This window comes from Myodes glareolus, chromosome 10, assembly GCF_982192425.1.
Source record: "Myodes glareolus chromosome 10, mMyoGla1.1, whole genome shotgun sequence".
NCBI classification, from domain to species: domain Eukaryota; kingdom Metazoa; phylum Chordata; class Mammalia; order Rodentia; family Cricetidae; genus Myodes; species Myodes glareolus.
In genome coordinates, this window is record NC_142035.1 from 38,886,421 (window position 1) to 38,910,569 (window position 24,149).

The following is a 24,149-nucleotide window of genomic DNA, read 5'->3' on the forward strand; positions in this document are numbered from 1 at the left end:
ATCCATAATGCTTGTAAATTTGTTATTCTTTAAAAATTTAAAATGCATACATTATAGAGCTTTTCAAGGATACCCAAAATGAAGAAAAATGATGGCACTCTTTTGTTTTCTGCGGTCACCTGGAATTGAGTTTCCCCCTTATATTTTGATAATTTCACATACAAATTGTTTTATGTTTTTGAGTCTAAAGCCAGCAAAATCGTCTTATCTCCACACTGAAAAATATATGTCTATTTACGATTTTTTTCTTTTGAAACATTTGAGAATTATTGTTAACACCATGATACCTCACATCTGTATTCTTTAGTTGTGTAATTACTATAAACATGGTAGTTGCTATGGCCACAAAGTTCCAATTTTTTATTAAATGTCACATATATTATATGTCAGCATCTAATATGTCATTGAAATAAATCATTTCCCTAACTATTCTTATACTTTTAATGGTGTTATCTTCATTTTTTCAATGACGTTAACAGAATCCAATTTTAGATCATATATCACACTTAGCTGTCATTACGTTATTTAATAGCATAAATCTGTTTTATCGTACTTGCTTATTTAACATGAGGTAGCCCACTTCTCATTTCTTTCTCAGGGACATCCTTAAACATTCTGGCATGATTTACGCTCTGAAGTTCTTTGTGATTTGGCATATGCCTTCATTGTTGGTCTCTTTCTGGATCATGAGCCTATGTTCAGTTCCTCCCCATTCTCTGCTTTGTACATGCAGTCCCTTCTTTATTGTTCCAGGAAATAATGTGCTAGCATATCAATGCTCTCTTCTCATGATTCTAGCATAGCCATTGCAAGCTATCTTAAGAAGAGCTGCCAGCTCTCTTTTCCTGTAGTACCCATCCAATTTTACTTAGTATATTGTTTCTCCACTACAATGTGAACACTTAAATTTACAAGGCAGGGATCTTGTTCATTCTTTTATATCCTGTGTGTGGCTTCATGCCACACCACGTGGAATCTCAATAATTAGTCAGCTAAATGATGAATGAACAAATGACTTGGAAAATTTTTGGCCTAAAATCATGCTTAGTATGTGCTTGCTACATGACAGATGCAGCTTCAAGTCCTTAAAACTTCAGATTTTCTAAGCTACTATTGAAGATGACATTTGATCCATATTTAGTCTAGCAACTTAATAACTGGGATGATCATGATGAATTGCTAGCCTATGCTGATGTCTTTATGCAAAGATTTTGATCTTGAGAAAAGGACTGTTTTGGCAAAGCTTCTGATAGAGGATTTCCATGAAGATGTAATTTTTAAGATAATACATAGATGTATTATCTATGTATCCATCAGATTATACATACAGCAGAAGAAGACACATATTAACAATTTCTTACCTTTCCAACAAGTATAGGGATATTCATTGAGTTGGTTGCAAATCCCATCCCAAAGGTCATTACTGCTTCTACATTCAAGAACTTAGCCATGAGTTCCTCCAGTTCCTTGTGCTTATCCAAGGTACCTAAGCAGAAATGACATGAGGAGTGATTCTCGCTTTTCAACAAGTCTAAGTTTGAAAACTCAAATTTAACTAAGCGTATTTCAACAAAGTCCTATAGCGTAGCAAGAATTTTTGTAATAGTCCCAATCTAGAAACAACTCGTAAAGCCCACTTGTTATAAAATGGATGCATTAATTTTGGAAATACAGCTGAATGTAACCTAATAAAAGACAAAAATACTTTTTTGGTATTTTATGATAGATACATTTTTATGAAAGAAGCTGGACTCTTTTGAGTATAGGTTGTGTATTCATTTATATGCAGTTAGCAAATCTATAGCCCTTGGATGTCAGGATAGTTATAGTTTTTTGTTTTGTTTTTGACCATGACAAAGATTTTGGCTTTCTCTGAATGTTCTGTATTTGGATGTTGTTGTACACAGGTATGTTTGTTTTGTAAAAATCCATTGAGCTATATACTTACGGCTCCTTCGATACGCATTTTACAATGCAATAGAATAAAGTTTATAAAACACACCCCCAAACTCCTGTATCTTGCAATTAATGGTTACAACCCTTTTTGAGTTATCACTCAATGCACACAGATTCCAGAACTTCTATCACTACTAATGATGATAGTGGAATTTATAAAACCTTGAACTCTATTAGATATTCTGAGAAGGCTGCTATGTAAATGATTTCATTTAATGTTAGGCATTACTTTACAGATAAGAAAAGCAAAATTTAAAGATTTCTCAGATAAAACTCATCAGAGATAATTTGACCTCTCTAAATATATGTTTTAATTATCATGACCTTTCCTCCTGTCTTCCTCCTCACCTCTCTCTTCCTTTTCTTCCTCCTTTTCCCACCACCTCCTCTCTTCTTTTTCTTTTCTTACTACATAGCCCTGGCTGCCTTCAACTTAGTGAGCCTCCTCTCTCAACTCCCTGAGTGCTAGGATTGCATGCCCGGCCCATAGCCTTTTATATCCTTGTTTACTGATCTCTTCTTAAATACTATAATCATATTACTTCTTGCTGGTAGCACAGTTTAATACTTCCTAAATTTGGCTTTGAATCCTTTTATCTTCTAGATCTATAGTACCCAGCATCATAGCTACTAGTTATATGTAGTCGGTGAAATTTAAGAACTGAATTATATTTGAATTTCATTACTTTTCTTTTAACCTTACAATTAAAGTATTTATAAATATTTTGTACTATACACAGTGTCAGTATTTTAAAAGGATTTCATTTGACTCCAGTCACGGAAAATTTAGTGTGCACACTGAGAGGTAATATGAATGTAAAAAAATAATACCAAGAGAATTTATATTGATTATATGTTTAAATAATAATTTGGCTGTTAGAAAATTAAAAACGACAGCTCTTGCATTGTATCTTTACTTGGCATTTTTCCTCGATAATAGATTTGATTATGTTTGCATGATAAATGACTTTATCCACTGAGCCATCTCTCCAGTGTGACAATTTAAGCCTATAACTGTCTCCGCAAACCTTGAGTCAGAATGACTGTGCTGTGTGTTGCTTCTGGCAATGCAGGGAATACATACATTCAGGTCTGAGAACAGAAAAACACATAAGTGGTGAGATGGAGCTTGCACCCACAGGATTGGAAGAGCTGCTGTTGAGATCTAAGAGAGCGTGACGTTGTTACAATGTTTAGAACCATCATAAACATGCTTCCCTCAGTGTAACTACCAATATATATTATGGTTCACACTGGAATATTAAAATTCTATGCTCACTAGTAAATTAGCTCATTTATAATGGCAAAATGGTTAAAGATACACTTTTTAGAAAATATTAAGCCGTCATTTCAATGATTTAATTCTTAATATTCTTGTATGCAATATAGAGGATAGTTGAAGAGCAGCATTTGTCTATATGAGAAATCACAGTATTATACATAAACTAGTTGGTGACCATCTCAAACATGAATTCATTTATTCCTGGAGTTATTTGAAACAACCCACAGTACAGTCATTCTTACTTAAGCCTCGGTGGAGCAGTTAAATGTTAAATTGTCACACTGAAGACAGGGCTTGGACGATAAAAACATTTATCATGCTAACTTAATGATCTGAGTTCTTATCCCAGAATTCAGTGGAAGGAGAGAACCAGCTTCACAGAGTTATCCCTGAACTTACACAAACACATCTCTCTCACACAACAATAATAAAATTTACTAAAAGGTTGAAATTTTGATATAAAATGTTATATCATCAAATACGTTATACAATAGAAAGTGTAAATGAACTTTGAAGATGAAAATGTGAACACATGATCATTTGTAGGATTCACTTTTAATTAGAATCACTGTATTCCAAAGAGGATGGTCCCAGGAGTGGGCAATCAAGAGTTGATTCTGAAATTTGGAGAAATTCCTGTTACAAAAGGATCACACAGGGTGTAGACGAGCACATGACACCCATGCCTTCCATAGATGCTAACAACGTCAGAATGCTCATGTAAGCAAAACCTGTGATACTGTAGTAGATGTTTAGTCAGGATGAACAAAATACCCTCTCCTGATGCTGAAATTCAGTATGTATCAAGAGTTGTATAAAGTCTTTTTATGGAGAGTGAAGACAAGCGTGAGCCAAGAGTAGAAGATGAAATTAGGAAGATCAAAGATCTACGCAGGGCCGAAGCAACAAGGTAGCTAGGGAGCAAGCATCAATATTTAGAAAATCTACTTAAAGACAGAAGGTACAAAAATTGGCCAACTGCGTAACTTTCCTCATAAATTATTCCTGCCCAGGGGATCAAATGAGTAACTGTGTCACAACCAAATCACCCAGGCGTATGTGAACAGATACTGAAGATAAAGCTCAACCTTTGTTCTTTCTAAACCTGCTATCCCACATGCTCAGCTACAACAGCTGAATCACTGCAAGTCCTTACGATGGCGTGGGATGTGCTGCAAGGCAAACAGACAGCCAAGCAACTGAGGGATGTACATGTGCAAAGACATGCCTTCAGAGGTTGCACAATACAAGTAATTTCTTATGGATTAGTAAAAAATATGGCTTTTTTGAACTAATTAAGTGTTGGTTTCTTATTATTCCTAAAAGTGAAGGATGAGTCCAGGAAGCAAAGAAGTCACCAGGAAGTTGATATGCTTCCTCTCTCCAGACACCAGGCTTGCCTCTCTGTCCAGGAAAGATGTTAAGTTGCAGCTGGGGGTCCAAATACCTGGTAGTTTTAGAAATAACGTTCAACAGTTTTCCTTTCATATAGAAACACTGTCTTATATGAATCCTAATAAACTCTAACTATAGTCCTAGGTGAAAGAATAAACAAATTCTCAATAGCTTTTATTTGGCTGATGTCAGGGGCTCTACCGATTGCTGTGTTATGTATACTTTGACTCCTGTTATTACTTTGATGCTTTATTTATCCAGCAGGATACTAAAATTTGCTCTGTGAATAAAAGAATGTATATGAACTGGATCTACCCTCTTGCCAGCTCACTCGGTGATATTTTCAGATGCCAAACACGGAGTTGATTGCCATAAGTCAAGTGAACAAAAAGTACATTCAGGATAAACGACCCACATTCTGGGCATAGACTGCATGCTTCTGTTGGATTTTCAGTGATACTGACTGACTCACCCTCAGTCAAAATGTTGAGATTTCTGGCTTTCATACTGACACACTAATGTTGATTGATAGCAGTGAGTATGGGTATAATTGAGAAGTCCATTTCACAGTAACCAATTATTCCTCTGTCTCATGTGTGAAGCTATTTCCCTAACTGTGACTAGTCACATTTGGTTCATAATAGCCTGTTTGCATACTGTTTCTAGACTTGGCCTCAGCACAGGGTGTTATTTACCATGAAAACCTGCCAACTCTCCCCATCTGTCTGTTTCAATGGTGCTGTGTTATCAGTTCACATCTGTGCCACTTCGCGTACACTGAGGATTCCTGAATTCTAGCCAGCATCAGTTCTTTTGCCTAAAGGAATCTGGCTTTAGGCATCACACAGAAATCTTTGGGTACCCAGTTCTTTTACTTGAAGTTTATGGGGTTATATTGCCTCTTGATTTACTTTACATTTTGTTAAGCATTCAGAGAAAGACAAGAAACCAGATCCCTTGTCTGACGTCTGCATTCAGAGACAAACAGAAGAAGCCACTTGGATCTGCACACCTCCTTTGGATGACTTTTTAAACAAGACACTCACCACATCTTGTTAAAGCATTAGTAGATAACTAGAATCTGATGCTAGTAAAGTGTCTAAGAGAGGCATGGTTGTACAACTATGACATAATATTGATAAGAGAAGGGCCATTACACTGACCAAATGATGTCTCCTTCACTTCATGTTCTCATTTTTTTATTTCTCTTTTTGCTTTTTCATTTTCGGAGAACTTCATACATAAGTACTGTTTTGCCACAATTTTCTCCCCTCTCTTTTTTCTCTCCAATTCTTTCAAGTTTCCCCTTTATTTCTTTTCAATTTCATGGCCTCTTATTCTTTAGTTATTATTGTTTTACACACACACATTTACATATACAACTTGCTGAGTTTACTTGATGTTGATTGTATGCATATGTGTTTTGGGACTGAAGAGCCATGGGAAGACTGATCTCCCCTTCTCAGTAACCATTAATTGTCTACAGATCACTTTCTAGGGATGGAGCCTTGAGAGATTTTTCCCATTCTTGTTAGCATGCCAATTGATGCTGTCTATTTTTCAAGTTTTATTTAGGCAACCATATTGTTGACATTTCAGGGGTCCAGTTGTCTGCCATATATAGAAGACACTATCTTGCAGTAGACTACTTTTTGTAATTTTATATATAATCATGATATTTTGATATACATATACACAGTGAAAATATCAAACAAATTAATATGCTCATTGACTAGCACAGTAACCCGTGTGTGTGTGTGTGTGTGTGTGTGTGTGTGTGTGTGTGTGTGTAGGGCCTCTAGAATACATTCCTTAAACAAGAAATTCTGATTATGGGGTTAGGGATATATCTCAGTTGGTAAAATACTTGCATTTGCATGCAGAGAGCTGTGGATTCAATCCTCAGTGCTGGCCAAAAAAAAAAAAAAAAAAAAAGAAAAAGAAAAAGAAAAAGAAAAAGAAACAAAACTGTAGCAGCCAGGGCCTAGTGACAGGACTTAGTGGTGGGCGAGGCCATTGATGTTTTCCTCTCCCAGTGGTGTACTTAGACTCTCTCAGCACTATGAAAGCTAGCCAGCAAGGAGAGAGTTTTCTTGACAGTCAGGTTGATTTCTGTATTTCCTGAATCCCATACTAAGTGGTGTCTTCAGCAATAGGGTCTGACCATTTAGTTTTGATGGGCAACTAAAAGCAATGGCAACATCCTATGTTATTCTGGGTACTTCGGGGCCTCTCTCCCTAACTCACAGGAATGAACTCCCTGCCTGGGATTGAGATTTTCATTTCATAATTCATGTCTCCTAGGAGCAGTACAGTCCACCCAGGCAGAATAGATCCATTCCAATTCCTTTACAGATATATTACATCTTAAAAATTAACTTATAAGCCAATGGATTTTTATCAAAATTTGCAGTTTTGGTTAACTGACCTCCTAGCCTTTGTTCTCTCTTATCTCCCAATCCCCATACTCACTTAAATCTTTAACCCTGGAGTATTTCTCACTGTCCTACCATGCTACCTGTATCATACTATCAAGATGTAGGTTTCTGGATAGTTTTTTCCTATCATTTCATTTCAGGTAAGTCTTCCCCATTCTCTTGTCTTCTCACTCCCACTCCTCTCCATGTTTGAATCTTTCTGTTTCCGGGATTCTCTCTATTCTCATTTTACTCACATTTTATTACGTTCCCTTCCTTAATCATCAGCCCTGAAGGTCCCGTATCTAATGACCTGATTTCCACATGTATTCCGAATTAAATACACGAAACAAAAGATTTAAATGTGGGTTCCACATATGAGAGATAACAAGTAACGTTTGTCTTCCTGAGACTAGGTTACTGCACTCAGTATAATTTTTAATTCCAGTTCCGCCAATTTGCCTGAAAATTTTGTGAATTTGTTTTTCATTACGTCCAAGTAAAATTCTATTATCTATGCATTCTATAATTTAATCATCTGTTTGTCAGTTAATAGGCATACATTGATTCTACTATTGCAAATAGAGCAACAGTGCACACAGATCTACCACTATCTCTGTAGTGATATATAATGGCCTTTGGTATGTGCTAGGTTCTAAGGTAGTTTTATGTCTGGCTTTCTGAGAAACCTCCAGACTGGTATCTATAGTAGCTACACTAGTCTACATTCTCACCAAGAGTTTGTAAATGTTCGTCTGTCACCACATACATGTCACTATTTGTGTTCTTGATGATGGCCATTCTGACTCACGGAGACAGAAAACTGGGAGGGGTGTGGGGTGAAGCACACTAGAAGGAGTTGGAGGTAGTGGTGGGTGTAACCTTATTTATGGATACCAGGATTATAATTTCAGATACTTCTCTTGTGTCATAAATTCTTATCCTTTTTGTCAAAAGGATAAAACTGGAAACATTACCTTTAACTTGCAGTACAGATTAGAAAACCCCTGGATTACTTAGTGACCATCAAACGAGTAGGGCTCTGGTTTTAGCTGTGAGAAATCTGGTATAATGCAATGCACTCTTTAGTTATACCTAGGAAAAGTAGTCTTAGTTTTGATTTCCTAGCAGTATTGAGCAGCAAGTCACAACTATGCCTGGACTGTGTGTTTTATCTTCTGTACCGGAGAGGAGGAAGACACTAATCTGCAAATCATCAACTTCTGGGACTCTCCAGATTTTCATCCTAGGGATCCCCTTTAGAGCATGTACTGTACTGATGTAGAATTATTGCATATTGCATTTGACATTATTATACTTGCTTGATTCTGTTGAACCTGCAAGGCTAATTTCCACACTTTTGGAGATATCTGTGCTTGTTGAAATCTGGCTTGGGTGTATCTCCTAATGCTGTGAAAGAAAGGACAATTACCTTGTCAGAACTCTATTAGGTCTCAGAGAACTGCCAAAAAGCTTTCAGAAACCAAGATATATTTTCACTTTTCTACTCCCAAACAATTTCTCTGAGAGTATCCCTCACCTTACAAAGACCCTTAAAGTGGCTTGAGAGTAATGCAAGGACATTTCATTAATCAGAATTTGCAATAATTTATTCTAAAAGGCACTAGCAACATTTATGAACAATGGATTTTCTATATAAGCAAAATAATTGAAGTGAGAATCTTCGTAACTTATATAATGAAACCAATTGATTATAAACATGTTTGTAGCATTGATTTGCATAAAGTTGTATTCATTAAAAACATCTTTTGTGGTAGTATATTCTGTGCATGCTAGAAAAGTACCCTACCACTGAGGTCACTTAAAAAACATAACCAAGATCTCCACTTGATATAAATTCATTAGAATCTACTTATTCCCAGGGAAACTTGAATAGCTGAAGCTTTATTTATTTGAAATATGTTTGAAATTAGACATAGTGCTATTCCAAGCTGGTCTTTTCTTCAGAAGCTTGAATTAATGAAACTACACATTTCCTATTTTATGCTTCATCTCCCTTGGCAAGAAGCATAAGATTACTTGATAAGTGAAGTTCAAGAACAAGGCCTGGTCAGGAAGCTATGTTACAGGGGCAGGACAGAGTATTTACATGCTGATGGTTAAGGGGAATCTAAACTGAACACAGATTTCAGCACGTGGCACATTACTGGTAATGCTAGCACCGCAGCTGAAACTTTAGGTGTGAAATATGTCCCTAGTTCATCCTTTTCTGTGGAGTTCTATGTCAATGAGATGTGTTCATTCTGAGGATCTGAAAAATGAAAGTATCCATGTCTACACTGAAAGCTGCAATTAAAGTTGAAGGGATGTTCCCAAGTGGGCATGTGCTTAAACTAAACAGGTGGTTTGTTTTTTATTTTCTTTTCAAGAGTGGATAAATCACTAAGGTGAGATGAGCTCTTGTTAGCATAGGCATTGTTAGCTTGTTACATTTTAAGCATTGTCTCAGATGTGAATTTGTGAGTTAGAGAACTATTAGGTCTTTGTGACTACTAGCGCTGTTGGGTGCAGCAGTGCGTAGGGTTTGGCGGTTATGTGCAAACGATGTACTTCTACTGTACATCTGGTTGTTGCCTTTGTGTGTGCAGGGGAAGAAAGACGAGAGAGAAATCCCACATTTTTGTAGAGCTAGTGTGGGAAGTAAAGAGAAATAAAATAAATGCTTCTCCATGACTTCTACTAACTTAACTTTTCCTTGGCTTCAAGATAGGGGGAGCAACACGTGTCAGGATATGGTCAATAATCAAAACTGACTCACTTCGTTGATTTTCTGGGTGTCTCTTAGCTGTTTGCCATTTTCCATTGACAGATATTATCTTCCAGGCATATGTGTTTATTCTAAACAAAGTGAAATACCCCTGTACTTTGAGAAAGTCAGTCATGCTGCGTAGTGTCTGGCAGTCCTTAGAGTGTCCAAATCAATTTGAACTCACTAGAAAAGTAAAATATGTCTTTTTCACTTATGGGGCAGATCTGCTGTTACTCAGTTTGCAACATTAAACATTTTCTTAAGACTATAAAACATGTTTTCCAATCCAGTTACTTGAAAATTTTTTAAATGAATGGCTCTCAGAACAATGATATTTGTAATTCTTGCATGTTAACATTGTTTTTTATGTTGCAGAATATTTCAGTTAATCCCTATAATTTATTTACTCTGTCACTGATAGCCTCGGTTCATATTTCATCCTGTTTTTTTTTATGATGACTATAGATAGCTTATCCTTGGACCTTTAATTATTTGCTTGAAAACTGTTAAAATTTCTGTCCTAAAACTTAACTCAGATGAATTGAAGAGATTTGGGGGTATAAAATAGTATAAGAATATAGGTTATTAAGATATATTATATTATATATGATATACTATATACGATATACATACTAATACAGATTCTATAGAACACTAAGAACAGTATTCTTTCTCTATCTATTTCTTCATTTATTGGTATGGCAAAGGAAGACCAGATGAAACTTAGTCCTGCCTAATTACTCTGCATTTGCTGACCTGCACAACCAGGGATCTGCCTATAGGTGGCTTCCTCTGTCAGCAAATCATTGTCTGTGTCCAGTCTTTTCCCTTTGGTTTCTGTCTACTACGATGAAGAGATGTTCTCTCTCAGTTAGTCGAGGTGTTCTTCAAGATGTCTTCTGCCTTGATTATACACAACCCTAGTACTAGTGTCACCAGCTCTTGAGGAAACATCCCAAGAAGTCCCTCTGTGTTTCTAATAGCTGAAAGTGTTCCTCCAGCGTTTGATCCATCATCAAACAAAACATTATGGGTATTTCATGCCTAAGTGGAGTAGAACTGCCTCTGTCCCATGACACAGTGCTACTTCATTTACATCTCTAGCTCTAATGCCAAATGGAAATTAATAAGAATGCCTTGTTAAGTAATATGAGCAACCGTGATTGGCTCTGGAGATTGAGCCAACTATTTACTGTATTGGTGGATAAAATCTAACACTCAAGGTTGAAAATGCTTGGAAAAGCTATATAAAAGCCTATTATTTCATAAGCATCATATATATTCATATGAAAAAGTTTAGTTTTTGAAGTTATCCGGCTTAGGGAATTATGTTCATCCCTGAAGCAATAGGATGCCAAATAAAAATCCTAGTGCCTGCCAGATTTGTGATAAATCCCCATGTGTTGCTGGTCAAAGGTGTTTCGGAAACTCTAAAACAATGCAAGCTATTGTCGCTGCTCTTAGTTGCCTCCTATCGTTTGCTGAAGACAACACACATAATGCTCAAAGGAGATAGAGAAATCAAGTTGGTAATGACTAGGAAGCCTCCTCTCTGCTGGCTAGCTCTCCCAGTGCTGGAAGGTGCTATGTAGGCTGCTGGAGGAAAAGTCAGCAGCGGTCTTACCCAACTGTGAACCCTGTGAACTATAATATAGACTGGGGCAGCAAGTTACACTCATAGGTTAAATAGTGAATGCTTTCTGCTTGGACTTAGGACCTTCTTCATAGCAGGAAATACAAGGCTCACATGAAATATGGCCAGGAAGAGTTTTCAGTCCCTGAGGTCAATCTACTATCATTATTTTGCTAAATGGATATAGTATAAAACTGCACACAAATTCATATCTCTCTACCTACAGATCAGTGCAGCTCTAGAGTCTCATGGGAAACCATCAGTGGATGGGGATTGATGTCAAAACTCGAAAGTGTTCAAAGAGCATGCTCAACCACAAAAGGTTCGTCTGTATCACATCCCTCCCCTGAGTCTTCACTCAGGGATCACCACAGAAGAGGGATCTGAAGGTGCCAAAACCAGATATCATGCAAGACTGGAGCAAAACCATCAGAAAGTTTATAGCAGTTACTGTTCCCAGCAAAAGAGCCTCATGAGACCAAGTCAGTGAACACTGTAGCATGGACAGGGAAGAGTTTCATGCGCTCTGACTCCTAACTGAGGAACTAGGGACAGTTAATGTCTTCTAGAGAAGGAAGAGTCAGTTGTCTTTAAGGAGATGACTCCTGGCATGCTGACCACATTCTAATGGGTGGCTCAACACCCAAGGGTGTATGGAGAGCACAAACGCTGTCAATGGTTATTAAGGAAAGTTAAAAGAGAAAGGGAAGTCACAGAGGTATGGGAGTAGCCATATATCTTGGAAGAGTTGAGGTGAATGTGATCAAAACACATTTTATAAAATTCTCAAAGAATGAATGTAACATTTAAGATGTAGTTAAATTTAAATTTATTATTAAAAAGGCATTTGCTTTAATTTGAGTTATTTGTTTCACATATCTGAATAATTACACATAAAACATCTTTGGACATAGTAAGATAATCCTAAGGGTGTAGTCATCTATCCCTTCTAGATAACTGAACTGTTTATAAAACCCATTTGCCAAATGGTTATCTGAGAGGGGCTTTGGACTTGTTTTGCAATAGTTGTAAATCTCATTGATTAGATTTCCCTGTGATCTTAGGTAGGCCTGAACCAAGCTGGAGAACCCTGCGTTTGGTACCTGTACAGGCGGTAAAAAAGCTGACATGAACTGAAATGTGGGGTAGGCTATTAATCCTGCAGAGTCTGTCGCCCAGATCCCATAATTCTGAGTTTTCTTCTTTAGAATATGGGACTTGTACCACACAGGCTGTGCAGAGCACAGGAATTTTTAAAGAATAAAAGAAATGCTATATAATAAAAAACATGGTGAAGAGTTGTAAAGAATTTTTAAAAAGCAAGTATCTGAAATGTCATCTCTTTCCCATAAATTTTACTCTTTCTAAGAGATAAAAAAGTTGTTTTCTTTTCCAAAAGAGAAGAAAATAGTGTGCTCCATTTTGTATATTTAATAATTTATCATTCATTCATTCATTCATTCATTCATTCAGCACAGCATTCCAGAAGGTGAATCCCTCTGCTCAGGATATTTCTATCTGAGTAGTAGAAACATGCATAAATGCATATACAATGCAACAGCAAGATTATTTTAATCAATGATGAATGCCATTAGGGAAAAAATGAGGGTAAAGAAAGAAAAAAAGATATCCTGAAGGAGACATAAAAAACTGTGTGACAAAAACAGGATGACTGACATTTCTAAAAAGATGCTTATATCCTTTCTTCTCCCCCTCCTTTTTGTCCTCATTCTCCTCCTCTTCATTCTCCTCCTCCTCATCTTTCTTATCTTCCTCATCCTTGTCCTTCTCTTCTTTCTTTCCTCCCTTCTTCCGTCTTCAATTTTATCACATTTCTTTCAGGTATACAACATCAACACAATCATGATTTGATATGTAGTACTGTGACTCTGAAACTTGGCAGGACAAAAATCCTGTACTTACCCATTTCATGTCTGGTGCTGGCTACACCTACACCATACTTTTCTAAAGCCTCCTTTACCGTCTTCATTGACTCATCATATTTGACTGCAAGCCCAAGATAGTTGTAGGAGCCCATGTTGATAACATCTTTAATAACTTTTCCAGTGTGTCTATAGGGAGATAAGCAAGTGAACACACAGTACTATCTCATTTGATATTCTACTGCCTCAAAGACTTCAATTTCCCCAAGCCTGACATCGTCTTTCCCATTTTAATGTGTGCTGCTGTTTTTTTTCTTTTTTTGTTAGAGGAATATAACCAGATAGTAAGGTGAGGCACAACGTTAGTGAAGCGGCCTGGTCCCCAGTGTATTACTGGGTCCTGGTTTTCCCTGAATGGTTGATTTTATGACTGGTTGAAAGTGCTGCAGAATGTTCTAATGAAAGAAGGCCACAGTCATCACTGAGTCCATCCTTGAGAAAGCAGAAAGGTACAATTTGACAAGGAAGTTGACAAAGGCTCTTTCAGGTTGACTGTCTGTGCCGTGCACAGGTATAACCTTAATTATAATGTAAAGAAAGCCCACTTGGCAGCTTAATCCCCTTTTCTTCCACCATATCATGAGAACTTGCAAAGGGATGAGCAGGTGAAGACGAGCTCCATCTACACCTTAGCTTTTTCAGTTCTGCAATTGTGTCCATGCTAGAGTTTACCTGAGTGTTTACCCCTCAAGCCCTCCCTGCTGGCTGCTTCACCTGAATGTCCAGTTATAGTCATCAGACACTTTCTCCATTATGTCAATGTAGGGCCCTGGGGCGCTGCAAACCGTCTGATTCCAGCTGTCTCTGATTCTCATGTAAAGGTTCCTTTTATAAAAATTCTCAAAGTCCTGATACAACGGCACAAAATCCTGTTACAACAGAAGTGGAGAATGAAGGTTAGTTTTGGTCTTTCCTTTCTTTTTTCTTTATAAAAAGATCTTATTTGCATCTGAAATCTAAGAGAAATGAAAGATCCTGGTTTATTCACAAAGAGGACTTTTGTTGGGCAAGAACAGGTGGATGGGGAGCATATGGAGCATGCCTAAAGAATCTGTGAAAAAAATGGGCTCCGTGGCACATGCCTGTCACCTCAGCTTTTTAGGAAGCCTAGTTAACGAAGACTGCAAATTCAAAACCTGTCTTGGCTGCAAAACTAGTCTCAACAACTTAATGTGAGTCTGCCAGAAAATAAAAAACAGAATCAAGTGGCAGGTGTGGTGTCTCTGTGGTAGGCTTTAGATAGAAGGTCCTAGATTCAGTCATTGGTGGTGCCAAGTAAAAAAGGATAACAAGGATGCTAGCTCAATTCAAGAGAAAATGGCAGACAAGGAGTTTCCTTACTATCCATTAAAAGGGGTAATCCCAATTGTAGTGTTGGGATGTATTGACACTCAAACAATTCTGTTGGGGAAAATAGTTGAGATATTAATATTGATTTTTGAATCTAAATTCCCTCATGCGTTGTGCTTTCAGGATAGGTGGACGTGGGCGATGGTAAGAGTCTTCACTAATCATGAGGGCCTTGATAGTGATTTGAGGGAACAATTTGAAGTACCTGCCAAACCATGGTTGGCAGAGAGCTGCAGCATGCTGACTGCCAGAAACTGAGCTGACAAGGTTTTGGAGGGAGCCGGCCTCTTTTGTAGGAGAGGTAGCTGCTCATGTTCCTGTACAAAATGTCACCAATGAATTTAAAGGTTTGCAATGAGCAGAGGTTCAAACCAAAGCATCTATGATTTTATCAGATGTTTCATATAGGTGACGTTAGGCAGAAAACACAGAAGCCATTATAATATATTTGTATAATCAAAATAATTCTGTACAATAAAAGAACTGAAATGCTGGCTTCTCTGTAGAAAGTTGAAATCTGATTTTACCAACGAACTCGTTTTCTAAGATATACTAGAACTTTCATGGTTTTGGAGTTTTTTTTTCTAGTCTATCTACATACTTTTATAGATACAAGTGTGGAAAATCTTCACCGTAGAAAAGTGGATTTGCTTTTGAGGCAGGAGGTACATGGGACCCAGTCTTATGAGGAGATTAGATTTTCACCTGCTTAAAGGTATACACTAACTGAGATTTTCAGGCTTGGCGGCAAGTACCTTTACCTCTTGAATCATCTTGCTGCCTATTTGTTTTCTAGTTATAGGTAAGACAGGCATGAGCTGTCCAGACAATTCCTGGACAAAGGATATGGAAATTAAAATCCCTGAGACTGGTAGTTTGAGCAGAAGGAGTTAAGGAAGAGCAAGGAGGTCTTAGAGTGAGTGAAGGGAGGGCGGTAGAGAAGATGAATTAGATACAGAAGAGGGGACCACATTCTTCAGAGAACCCCCCAGGTTTTCTCTTTGGTTAGAGTCTTGGACATACATTAGTTCTGGACAAAGATGGGATATGGTTTGACTTGGGAATCATGTTGGTTGTCAGTTGAGAAGAGATCAAAAGGTTAAAAAAAATGGACGTCAAGTTCATTGGGTAAGAGAAAATGGAAAAATCATGCTGCAGCATGATTGGTCAGAACAAAATAAAATGTTTAAACAAAAAAGCCAACAGTCATCTAGTGATAAACATATTTTGAACACAGGGCAATCAACAATTACTGACAAATTTGACTCAGGGTACAAAATAAAGGGGAGCACCAAGGATGACTTGGAGGCTTTTGTGAGGAGCCCCTGGACTTTCAGAGTCACCATTTACTGATCTGGGAAAGATTTTTGAAGACAGAGGGCTGGAGGGGAAGCTCAGATGTACTGGATGAAGATGTAAGAATGTAGATTCTCACTTTCTTTTCTTTTCACAGTAAAATGGAAATCAAAAGACCATTGTTACAAAAGTCAAGAGGTACTGGAGACTTGAAGAGGGATCAGAATGTAAGAAATAGTTGCCAAAGAGTCAGTAACTAAATATACTAATGTGATTGGCAGACACCACTCAACTACCTGGAATTTATTCATCCTGAATTTAAGGGGAAATCAGCCCTCTTAGGCAAGAGTGAGTATCAAGTAGAGTTTGTATGAGAGCCCATCAAATCCAAACTGAAGAGAGGCAGGAAAAAGTGAGCACAGGGAACTGAGAGAGCTTAAAATCTGTGACTGAGGCCTTGATAGATGGGATGGGGTACAGTTGTTAGAGGCAGTCCTGGAGGGAGAACGCCGACAAAGACAAGCCCTTTGGGCCACCCAGATGCTTAGGATGTGTGCTCAGGTTTTACTCATTCCCATCTCAGCTGTTAGTCATTGACGGTGGGCTTCAGGAAACAGCACCCTAGTAAAGCAGACATGGGCCACCTTCCATGGAACTGAAGGGAAACTAGCTGGATTTGTAAAGGGAGACGAACACCTAGGGACAGTAAGAGATAGTGCTGCCACCACGTGGAGGACTGATGATGGCTGAACTTCCAGGGAAGAATTTCTAGAATAACTGGCAGGGGCTTCTCCTACGATCATGTTTAGAAGTGAAAGATTTTGTTGCTATGGAATCCTCATTAGATTATGAATATCATCCCCTAATCTGTACATATCACAAACTTGAAAACTATTTTTCCGATTCACTGACTCACAGTTTTGCCTGCATAGTAAAATCACCCAACAAGCTTGTATGTACCCCTTTATCCAGGCTACACCTCAAAGTAGTTGAATTAAAGGTTTTTTATGTAAGGCCCAGGCATTGGTTTTCTGTTAAAACTCATTGATTTCAGTGAGTAACCAAGGCTACAAAGAACTACTTTAATATTACTATCTTGCACACCGAATGATGATATAATCAATTCCTAAGGCTACCCCAAGAAACTCTCTAGACCCTCGTGGGTCTACACAGCAAGATCAGTGTCTGAACCCTTGTCTGCCATATCACCTGGGTACTCTAATTGCCCTATCTTTCACATTGTTCAGGAGAAAGCTTCTTTAGGGCCATTGTGCTGTTGTTTTGGATCCATAATACAGACGACACAGGACAAATTATATTTCACATAAATGTGAATATTCATCTAAAATCTTACATACAGTTGCCACTTCATGAGTCTTCTTTGTTTCAACTGGGTGTAGCCAGAGAAGCCTGGGATGTTTTGATCAAGTGTCAACACCACTCAGAGAGGAGGCAGTGTTTCAACTATAGTGTTTTATACCAAACTGGCGTCCTTTTCATTTCTTGAGTCTATTGATAATTTTATCAAGAGTCCTGAGCCTGTGTTGTAATCATGGATTGCAGTTTGGAACTTTGTATTCTTTTTCCCTTGTTAATCCGGGTAAAGGAGATTATCAAAGCTGAGCTAGGCACTTCTACCTTACTGTGATAAGGCACCATGACCAAGGCCATTTAAGGAAGAGAGAGTTTAATTTAGTTTATGGGTCCAGAGGCAAAGAGGCTTGGCAGCAGGTGGAGGGTACTGCAATAATACCAGGAAGTTGCAAACTCATGTCTTGACCCACCAAAAACAGAGGAGAGAGATCAACTGCAAGTAAGGTGAGACTCAGAGCTCTCAAAGCCCTCTCCAACTCTCCCCTGCAAATGACACACTCCTTCAGTAAGGCTATATCTTGTAGAACACCAGAAGCATGGCCACCAACTCACAACCAGACGTTCAAATCTGAGCCCATGGTGGGTATTCTTATGCAAAAAAATAAAAGAGCCGTTATGTTTTGCAATCAAGTTGAGGGCATTTGTGTAAGAAATCAAAACTGCATAAAAACAAACAAATAATAAATTTAGGCCAGTATTCCACTTGGCGAAGTGAGAGAAAAATAGGAAAACTGAGTCATATTTTGGTTGTGAAAGGAAAAGGGGAAAATAAAAGCATCCATGTACAGTTTTTGAGGAAAACATTAGATCGTCTCCACCGCCGGTTCATAAATGTGCTCCCTTTTCTGAAACTGTTTTCATAGCTGGTTTGTTCTAAGTAGGCTATGTGCTATATATCACCAGTGATGATATTTAGAAGACAAAAATGCACATTTTCACTAAAAGAACCATAGGTCATTGGAAAATAGCCTATCACATGCTTTGATAAAGAGTCTTCAAGATGTGATTTAGATAGTTAACACAAAGCAAGGATATTGACAGATATTAAAAAAAAATCAAGAGTAAGACTACAGATAGGATTGTGAAGACAAAATCACATACAAAGAATATAGTCATTAATAATTATAATACTTTACTCTGAAAGGTTCTAAATTTCTAAAGAATCTCAAATGGGATAAATAACAAATATTAAAATCTTTAGGGTAGTCACCAGTCTGATTACAGGAAAAGGCCAGTTCAGGCACCCTCTCCACTATGGCTAGGAGTCTTAGTTGCGGTCATCCTTGTGAATGCTTGGGTGTTTCCTTGTCCCCAGGTTTCTCCCTAACTCCACAATGTCTCCTTCTATCAAGATATCTCTTTCACTACTCTCTTTCTTAGTACCTCCCCAAGGAGGACCTTGACCATCCTGTTCTCCCATATTCTTATACCCCTTTCCTCCCCCTGTCTCCCAGTTTACTTGGGAGATCTTATTTATTTCCCCTTCCTAGGGCAATTCATGTATTCCTTTGAGGGTCCTCCTTGCTACCTAGCTTTTCTGGGACTGTGGTTTGTAGCCCAGTTATCCTTTGCTTTTCATATAATATCTGCTTATGAGTGAGTACATACTGCGTTTGTCTTTCTGGGTTTGGGTTACCTTACTTGGGATGATTTTTACTAGTTCTATCTACTTGTTTGCAAATTTCATGATGTCACTGCTTTTTAGCACTGAGTAATATTCCATTGTGTAAATGTACCACATTTTCTTTATCTATCCTTTCATTGAGAGGCATCTAGGTTGTTTCCAAGTTCTGGCCATTATGAACAATACTGCTATGAACCTAGTTGAGCAAATGTCCTAGTGGTATGATTGCATATTCTTTGAGTATATATCCAAAGATCTCTGGATATTGAGGTAGATTGATTCCCAATTTTCTGAGGAATCACCATACTGATTTCCAAAGTGGCTGTGAACGTTTGCATTCCCACCAGCTGTGGGGGTGTGTTCCTCTTACTCCATATCCTCTGTAACATAATCTGTCCTCAGTAGTTTCGATCTTATCCATTATGACAGGTGTAATATGTTATCTCAGAGTCATTTTGATTTGCATTTCCCTGATGACTAAGGATGTTGAGCAATTCCTTAAATGTCTTTCAGCCATTTGAGATTCTTCTGTTGAGAATTTCTGTTTAGATCTGTATCCCATTTTTTTAAACTGGATTGTTTGGTATTTTGATAACTAGTTTGCTGAGTACTTTATGTGTTCTGGAGATAACTCTCTGACAGATATGGGAGTGGTGAAGATCTTTTCCCACTTTGTAGGCTGCCAGTCTTGTCTTATTTACTGTGTCCTTTGTGTTACAAAACCTTTCTTCTGGTCTTGAATTAGAATTCCATCTCTGCTATCTATTAAATTCTCTGAAGTTAATTTCATCTTTCTTTTGTCTGTTTGCTCTTCTGGAACTGCCCTAGAGATCCGTATATCTCTATAGAGATCTTGGCTACACATCGCTAGACTGAAGACTAGCATGGCAGTTGCCACAAGATCCACCTTGAGAGTTTTCTCCTGAGGTTCTTCTTCAGATATTCAGCTGCCAATTCTTGACAAGCTAGACTTGTCAAAGAAAAATCAGTCACTTTGCTCTTATGACAATATTTCTGATTTATTTTCTATCTCAATGAATGCATAGTTGCCCACACCAAAACCTTAGGTGTGGCCTTTATCTCTCTGTTTCTCCAAATAAGATTGACTATTCGTAGTGCCACTTCTTAAATATCTCTTAGCTTTAATTCTTATCTCTGCCCTGTTGTCACTACCTTGGTCCCATCCTCACTGTCTCACTTAGATATTTTTTTTTGTATCAGTGTTACTTTCTGTAATTCAGTTTTCATAGTGTAGAAAGAATAATCTTTCTAAATCTACATATATACATTTTTCTGTCAGAAAATTGTCAATACTGTCACACAACAAACATTCCTGAATTATAAAAACAGTTATAGTCTGACCCCATTTGCCTTTCACACAGTCCCTATCCTCATACTCAGGCATTGGAATTTTTTGATTCCTTGTATATTGTAACACTTCCCCTTATTCCTGGACCATCTTGTGTCACTGTTCTACCCTTAAAGAATACCCACCCTTTGCCTTACCACTTGCTCTTCCACATTCATAACTTAATTTAATTTGTTCATACCAGGAGCCTTTTCTCAACACCACATTCAGAATGAGGTATTTTTCAAAAACTTTCTCACTGTCCTTTCCTTGTGCCTTCTACTTATTTCTCTGATGCTTCTTGTTGCATCTTTTTTATGGCTAGTTCTTTCAAGATAAAGACAATATCTGTCCTGATATTCTCCTATTAGTTTGTACCCAAAGAATCTCTCAACTTTAATTATAAAAGCTCTTTGTAGTACATTGTGATTGACATAGACATCTTCAACTAGCCAAGTTGCAAGCGATGAGAGGCTGCAAAATGCTCAACCATGAATGGAACATCTACATAGCCCTCTTTCCTCTCAAGGTTTAGGGATCACTGGGAAAGAAGGGGCCAAAACAAACAAACAAACAAATAAACAAGCAAAACAGAACCAGAGCTGATGACTACAAAGAAGCAGTGTCTTCCACACATAGCAGGGCAGCTACACATATATGACAGCATACAACAGATCTGTATAAAGTCAAGGCACATTAAATTTTAGTACAGAGAGGGTATATGGGCATGAAGTCCCACTGGTAGCGGAGAAACTATTGGTAATGGATAGTTTCTGGAAGAAGGAAAGTCTGTTTTCTTTAAGAGTGTAGCCTCTGGTAAGTTGATCATGCTCCAGTGAAAAGCCACATATCCAAGAACATTTGGGCATCACAAATTATACTTGATGGGTTAAAGAAAAAAAGACACAAAGTTTGGTGTGTAGGGAATGGGTGAAAATGAAAGGAGTTAGTGGAAGAAGCACATATGATCAAAATGTGTATGAACTTCTCAAAGAACTGATTATACACACACACGCACACACACGCACACACACGCACACACACACACACACACACACACACACACACACACACACACACACGGTAGACCTCTGATTATCTTTCAGTTTATTCTCTAACTCAGTACAGAAACAAGGCAATATAGGTGTTTTAAAAGTTATCTAGGTAAATGGCTCTAAACGGAGTGACTTGATCATTGCCATGGGTGTCAGTCAGTGCAAGTGGCAAATCTAGTGTGTGGAGGCCAGGGATGTTCTTTAAATTCCTTCAATGCGCAAGGCTGCTTTCCAAACAGATGAATCACCTAGTGAGTGAGATATATCAATGCAGATTTTGAGAAAACCTGATCTAGATAAAATAGAAATACTGTGGGATGATAGTCTTGTACACTGTAAAGACCTGTCACTCGTATTAGTTTAATAAAACTCTGATTGGGCCAGTAGCCAGGTAGGAAGTGTAGACAGAGCAACAAGACTAGGAGAATTCTGGAAAGAATAAAGGCATAGTTGCAGTCACCATCCAGAAGCAAAGGAAGCAAGATGAGAATGCCTTACTGCGAAGATGTACCAAGTCTCATGGCTCAATATGGATAAGAATTATGAGTTAACTTAAGTTGTAAGAGCTAGTTAATAATAAGCCTGAGCTAATAGGTTAAACAGTTTATAATTAATATGAGCTTCTGTGTGTTTCTTTGGAAGTAAATGACTGCAGGACCAGGTGGGATAAAAATGTCTGTCAACAAATGGCACCCAAACATTTGGCAAGAATTTCCACATAAAACCTGAGAAAGCTTTTTTAAAATGCTAGACACACAAGACAGACAAGCCCAGCTTTTGGTAATCCTCTTTTCTCAAGTAGGCTCTGTTTGCTGGTGGCAAGCAGAGGTACAGATTCTTTAAGAGAGTCTTCCTGACTCAGTGGTAGTGGCAAAAACCTCAGAGCTCTTTTAAAAGGCTCTGACACAAAACACTTAAATAGTTTTTATGAGCAGATGGCATCAGACTTCTTGGTGCTGGCAAGCACCTTGAAACTCCATAGAGTTGTGACAATAAGCATGACTCCTGCCAGTACCTCTGTCATGAAGCTAGACTTTTAGAAAGTTAAGTAATGAGGCAGAGCCAGCCACCAAAGCCACAACTTTAATCCTAGTCATATCTCTTAGCAGATTAAAGACTCACATGGTCAGAAAAAATAGAAATGTACAGTAAAGACAGATTCAGACAAAAGAAACCTCTAAATGGTTTACAGTGTGCTTACATATATACATAAGGTTGGAAGAGAAAAGAAAAAGGATAGAGAAAAAAAAGTTGTAAGAGCTAGTTTATTATAAGCCTGAGCTGAGTCAATATGCTAAACAGTATATAATTAATATAAGCCTCTGTTTATTTCCCTGAGACTGAGCAGCTGTGGAATTGGGTGTGACAGAAATTTCTGTCTACATGAAATATCACATTTCACTCAGATACATGTTCTTATTTTAGAATAGGGCACAAATGATACGGAATGTAGAAGACCAGAAGATTACCTCCTAGGTGCCCTTACTTCCATTTGTGTCTTTCACATTTATTTGCTCATCATTAAAATTATCTTTCATCATATATGCTATGGAATTATCATATAAGTTAAATATTATGTTGAGCAAAAAAGCTAAAATTCTGTTCCTGGCAGTTAATAATATTCTAGTAAATGTGAGTAAACAAGGCCACAAATATACAGGAGACAGGGATTAGTAAGTGGAGAAGTGGAGATGAATGGAATTTTTGCTGAATGGTTCTTGGACATGTTATTCTTTCTGGGCTCTGTACCTGAATCACTTTTTTTTGGGAAAGGTAGATAATGACACAGATCCAGGGGGGCAAACATACGTACTTTTTGTTCTTCTCGTTCTATAGCTGCGTTGCATTTTTCTATTCCACAGCTTCTCATAAAGTCTCTGAGATAGCCAAATAGGGTTCCAATTCCATATCCCATGTAAGTCAAAACCAAGACATAAAGTGGTGGTTCCGGGTAGGACTCAAAGATGGGCTTATCAGAAAAACGTGGCTTCCTATTTTGCTGAAAACATCAAAGAAAATCCAAGGTTAACAATTTTTCATTAAAAACATTTTATGATAGCTTTTTTAGTCAACTTTTGATCTTTAAACTTTAAAGAACACATTTAAAAGTAACAAATTACTTTAAAAATTTTGGAATTTGATCATTGATAAGGATAAAGAGAAGCATAAATTTGCTTTGCAATCCATAACGTAATAGTTGATATAAGAAAAAATTCTCAAACAATTTGGTGAAAAGTTAATGAGTAATAGAATGATTTTAAGATTCCAAAATGCAGCTCCATTAATTACTTCTTAATCATGAATTCAGACTCGTTGCCTTTCTCAAGTCATCTCAGTACATCCAAGAATAACCAGCCCTTTGTGCTTTTGTGAGGTAACAATCCATGTTTAGTATTTCGTATGAAACACTAACCCTGAACACTGCCAATCATTTGTATGTTTCTATTAAAAGTAAAAAAAATTAAAAATCAAGAAAGAGTCAGCAAAATATTTCTAGGTAAATCATATTCTGCTATTTCAGCTGGAAAAGAAAAGCATCACCATTTTATCTTTGTACTTGGTATGGTTTATAGATAAAACTGAGTTTAAATGTGTCTGTGAAACAAATAAACACCTTTTGCTTTTAGGAATTAATGTCACAGTGGAGAGACCGAACATCAAATATTAAACTAAAGTCAGTCAAACCTCTTAGAAAGTGATTTTTTT

General features: G+C 37.6%; 1 protein-coding gene across 1 annotated transcript in view; it reads right to left on the minus strand.

Annotated features, from left to right (window-relative positions):
- Positions 1-24,149, minus strand: part of Sptlc3 (serine palmitoyltransferase long chain base subunit 3) — a 116,516-nt gene that overhangs the window by 68,688 nt on the left and 23,679 nt on the right. The window contains exons 2-5 of the mRNA XM_048455580.3: positions 23,257-23,442; positions 14,111-14,265; positions 13,377-13,525; positions 1,362-1,486 (exon numbers count right to left, since the gene is read on the minus strand). Coding sequence (XP_048311537.3) covers positions 1,362-1,486; positions 13,377-13,525; positions 14,111-14,265; positions 23,257-23,442 — 615 coding nt within the window. The remainder of the gene's footprint in view (positions 1-1,361; positions 1,487-13,376; positions 13,526-14,110; positions 14,266-23,256; positions 23,443-24,149) is intronic.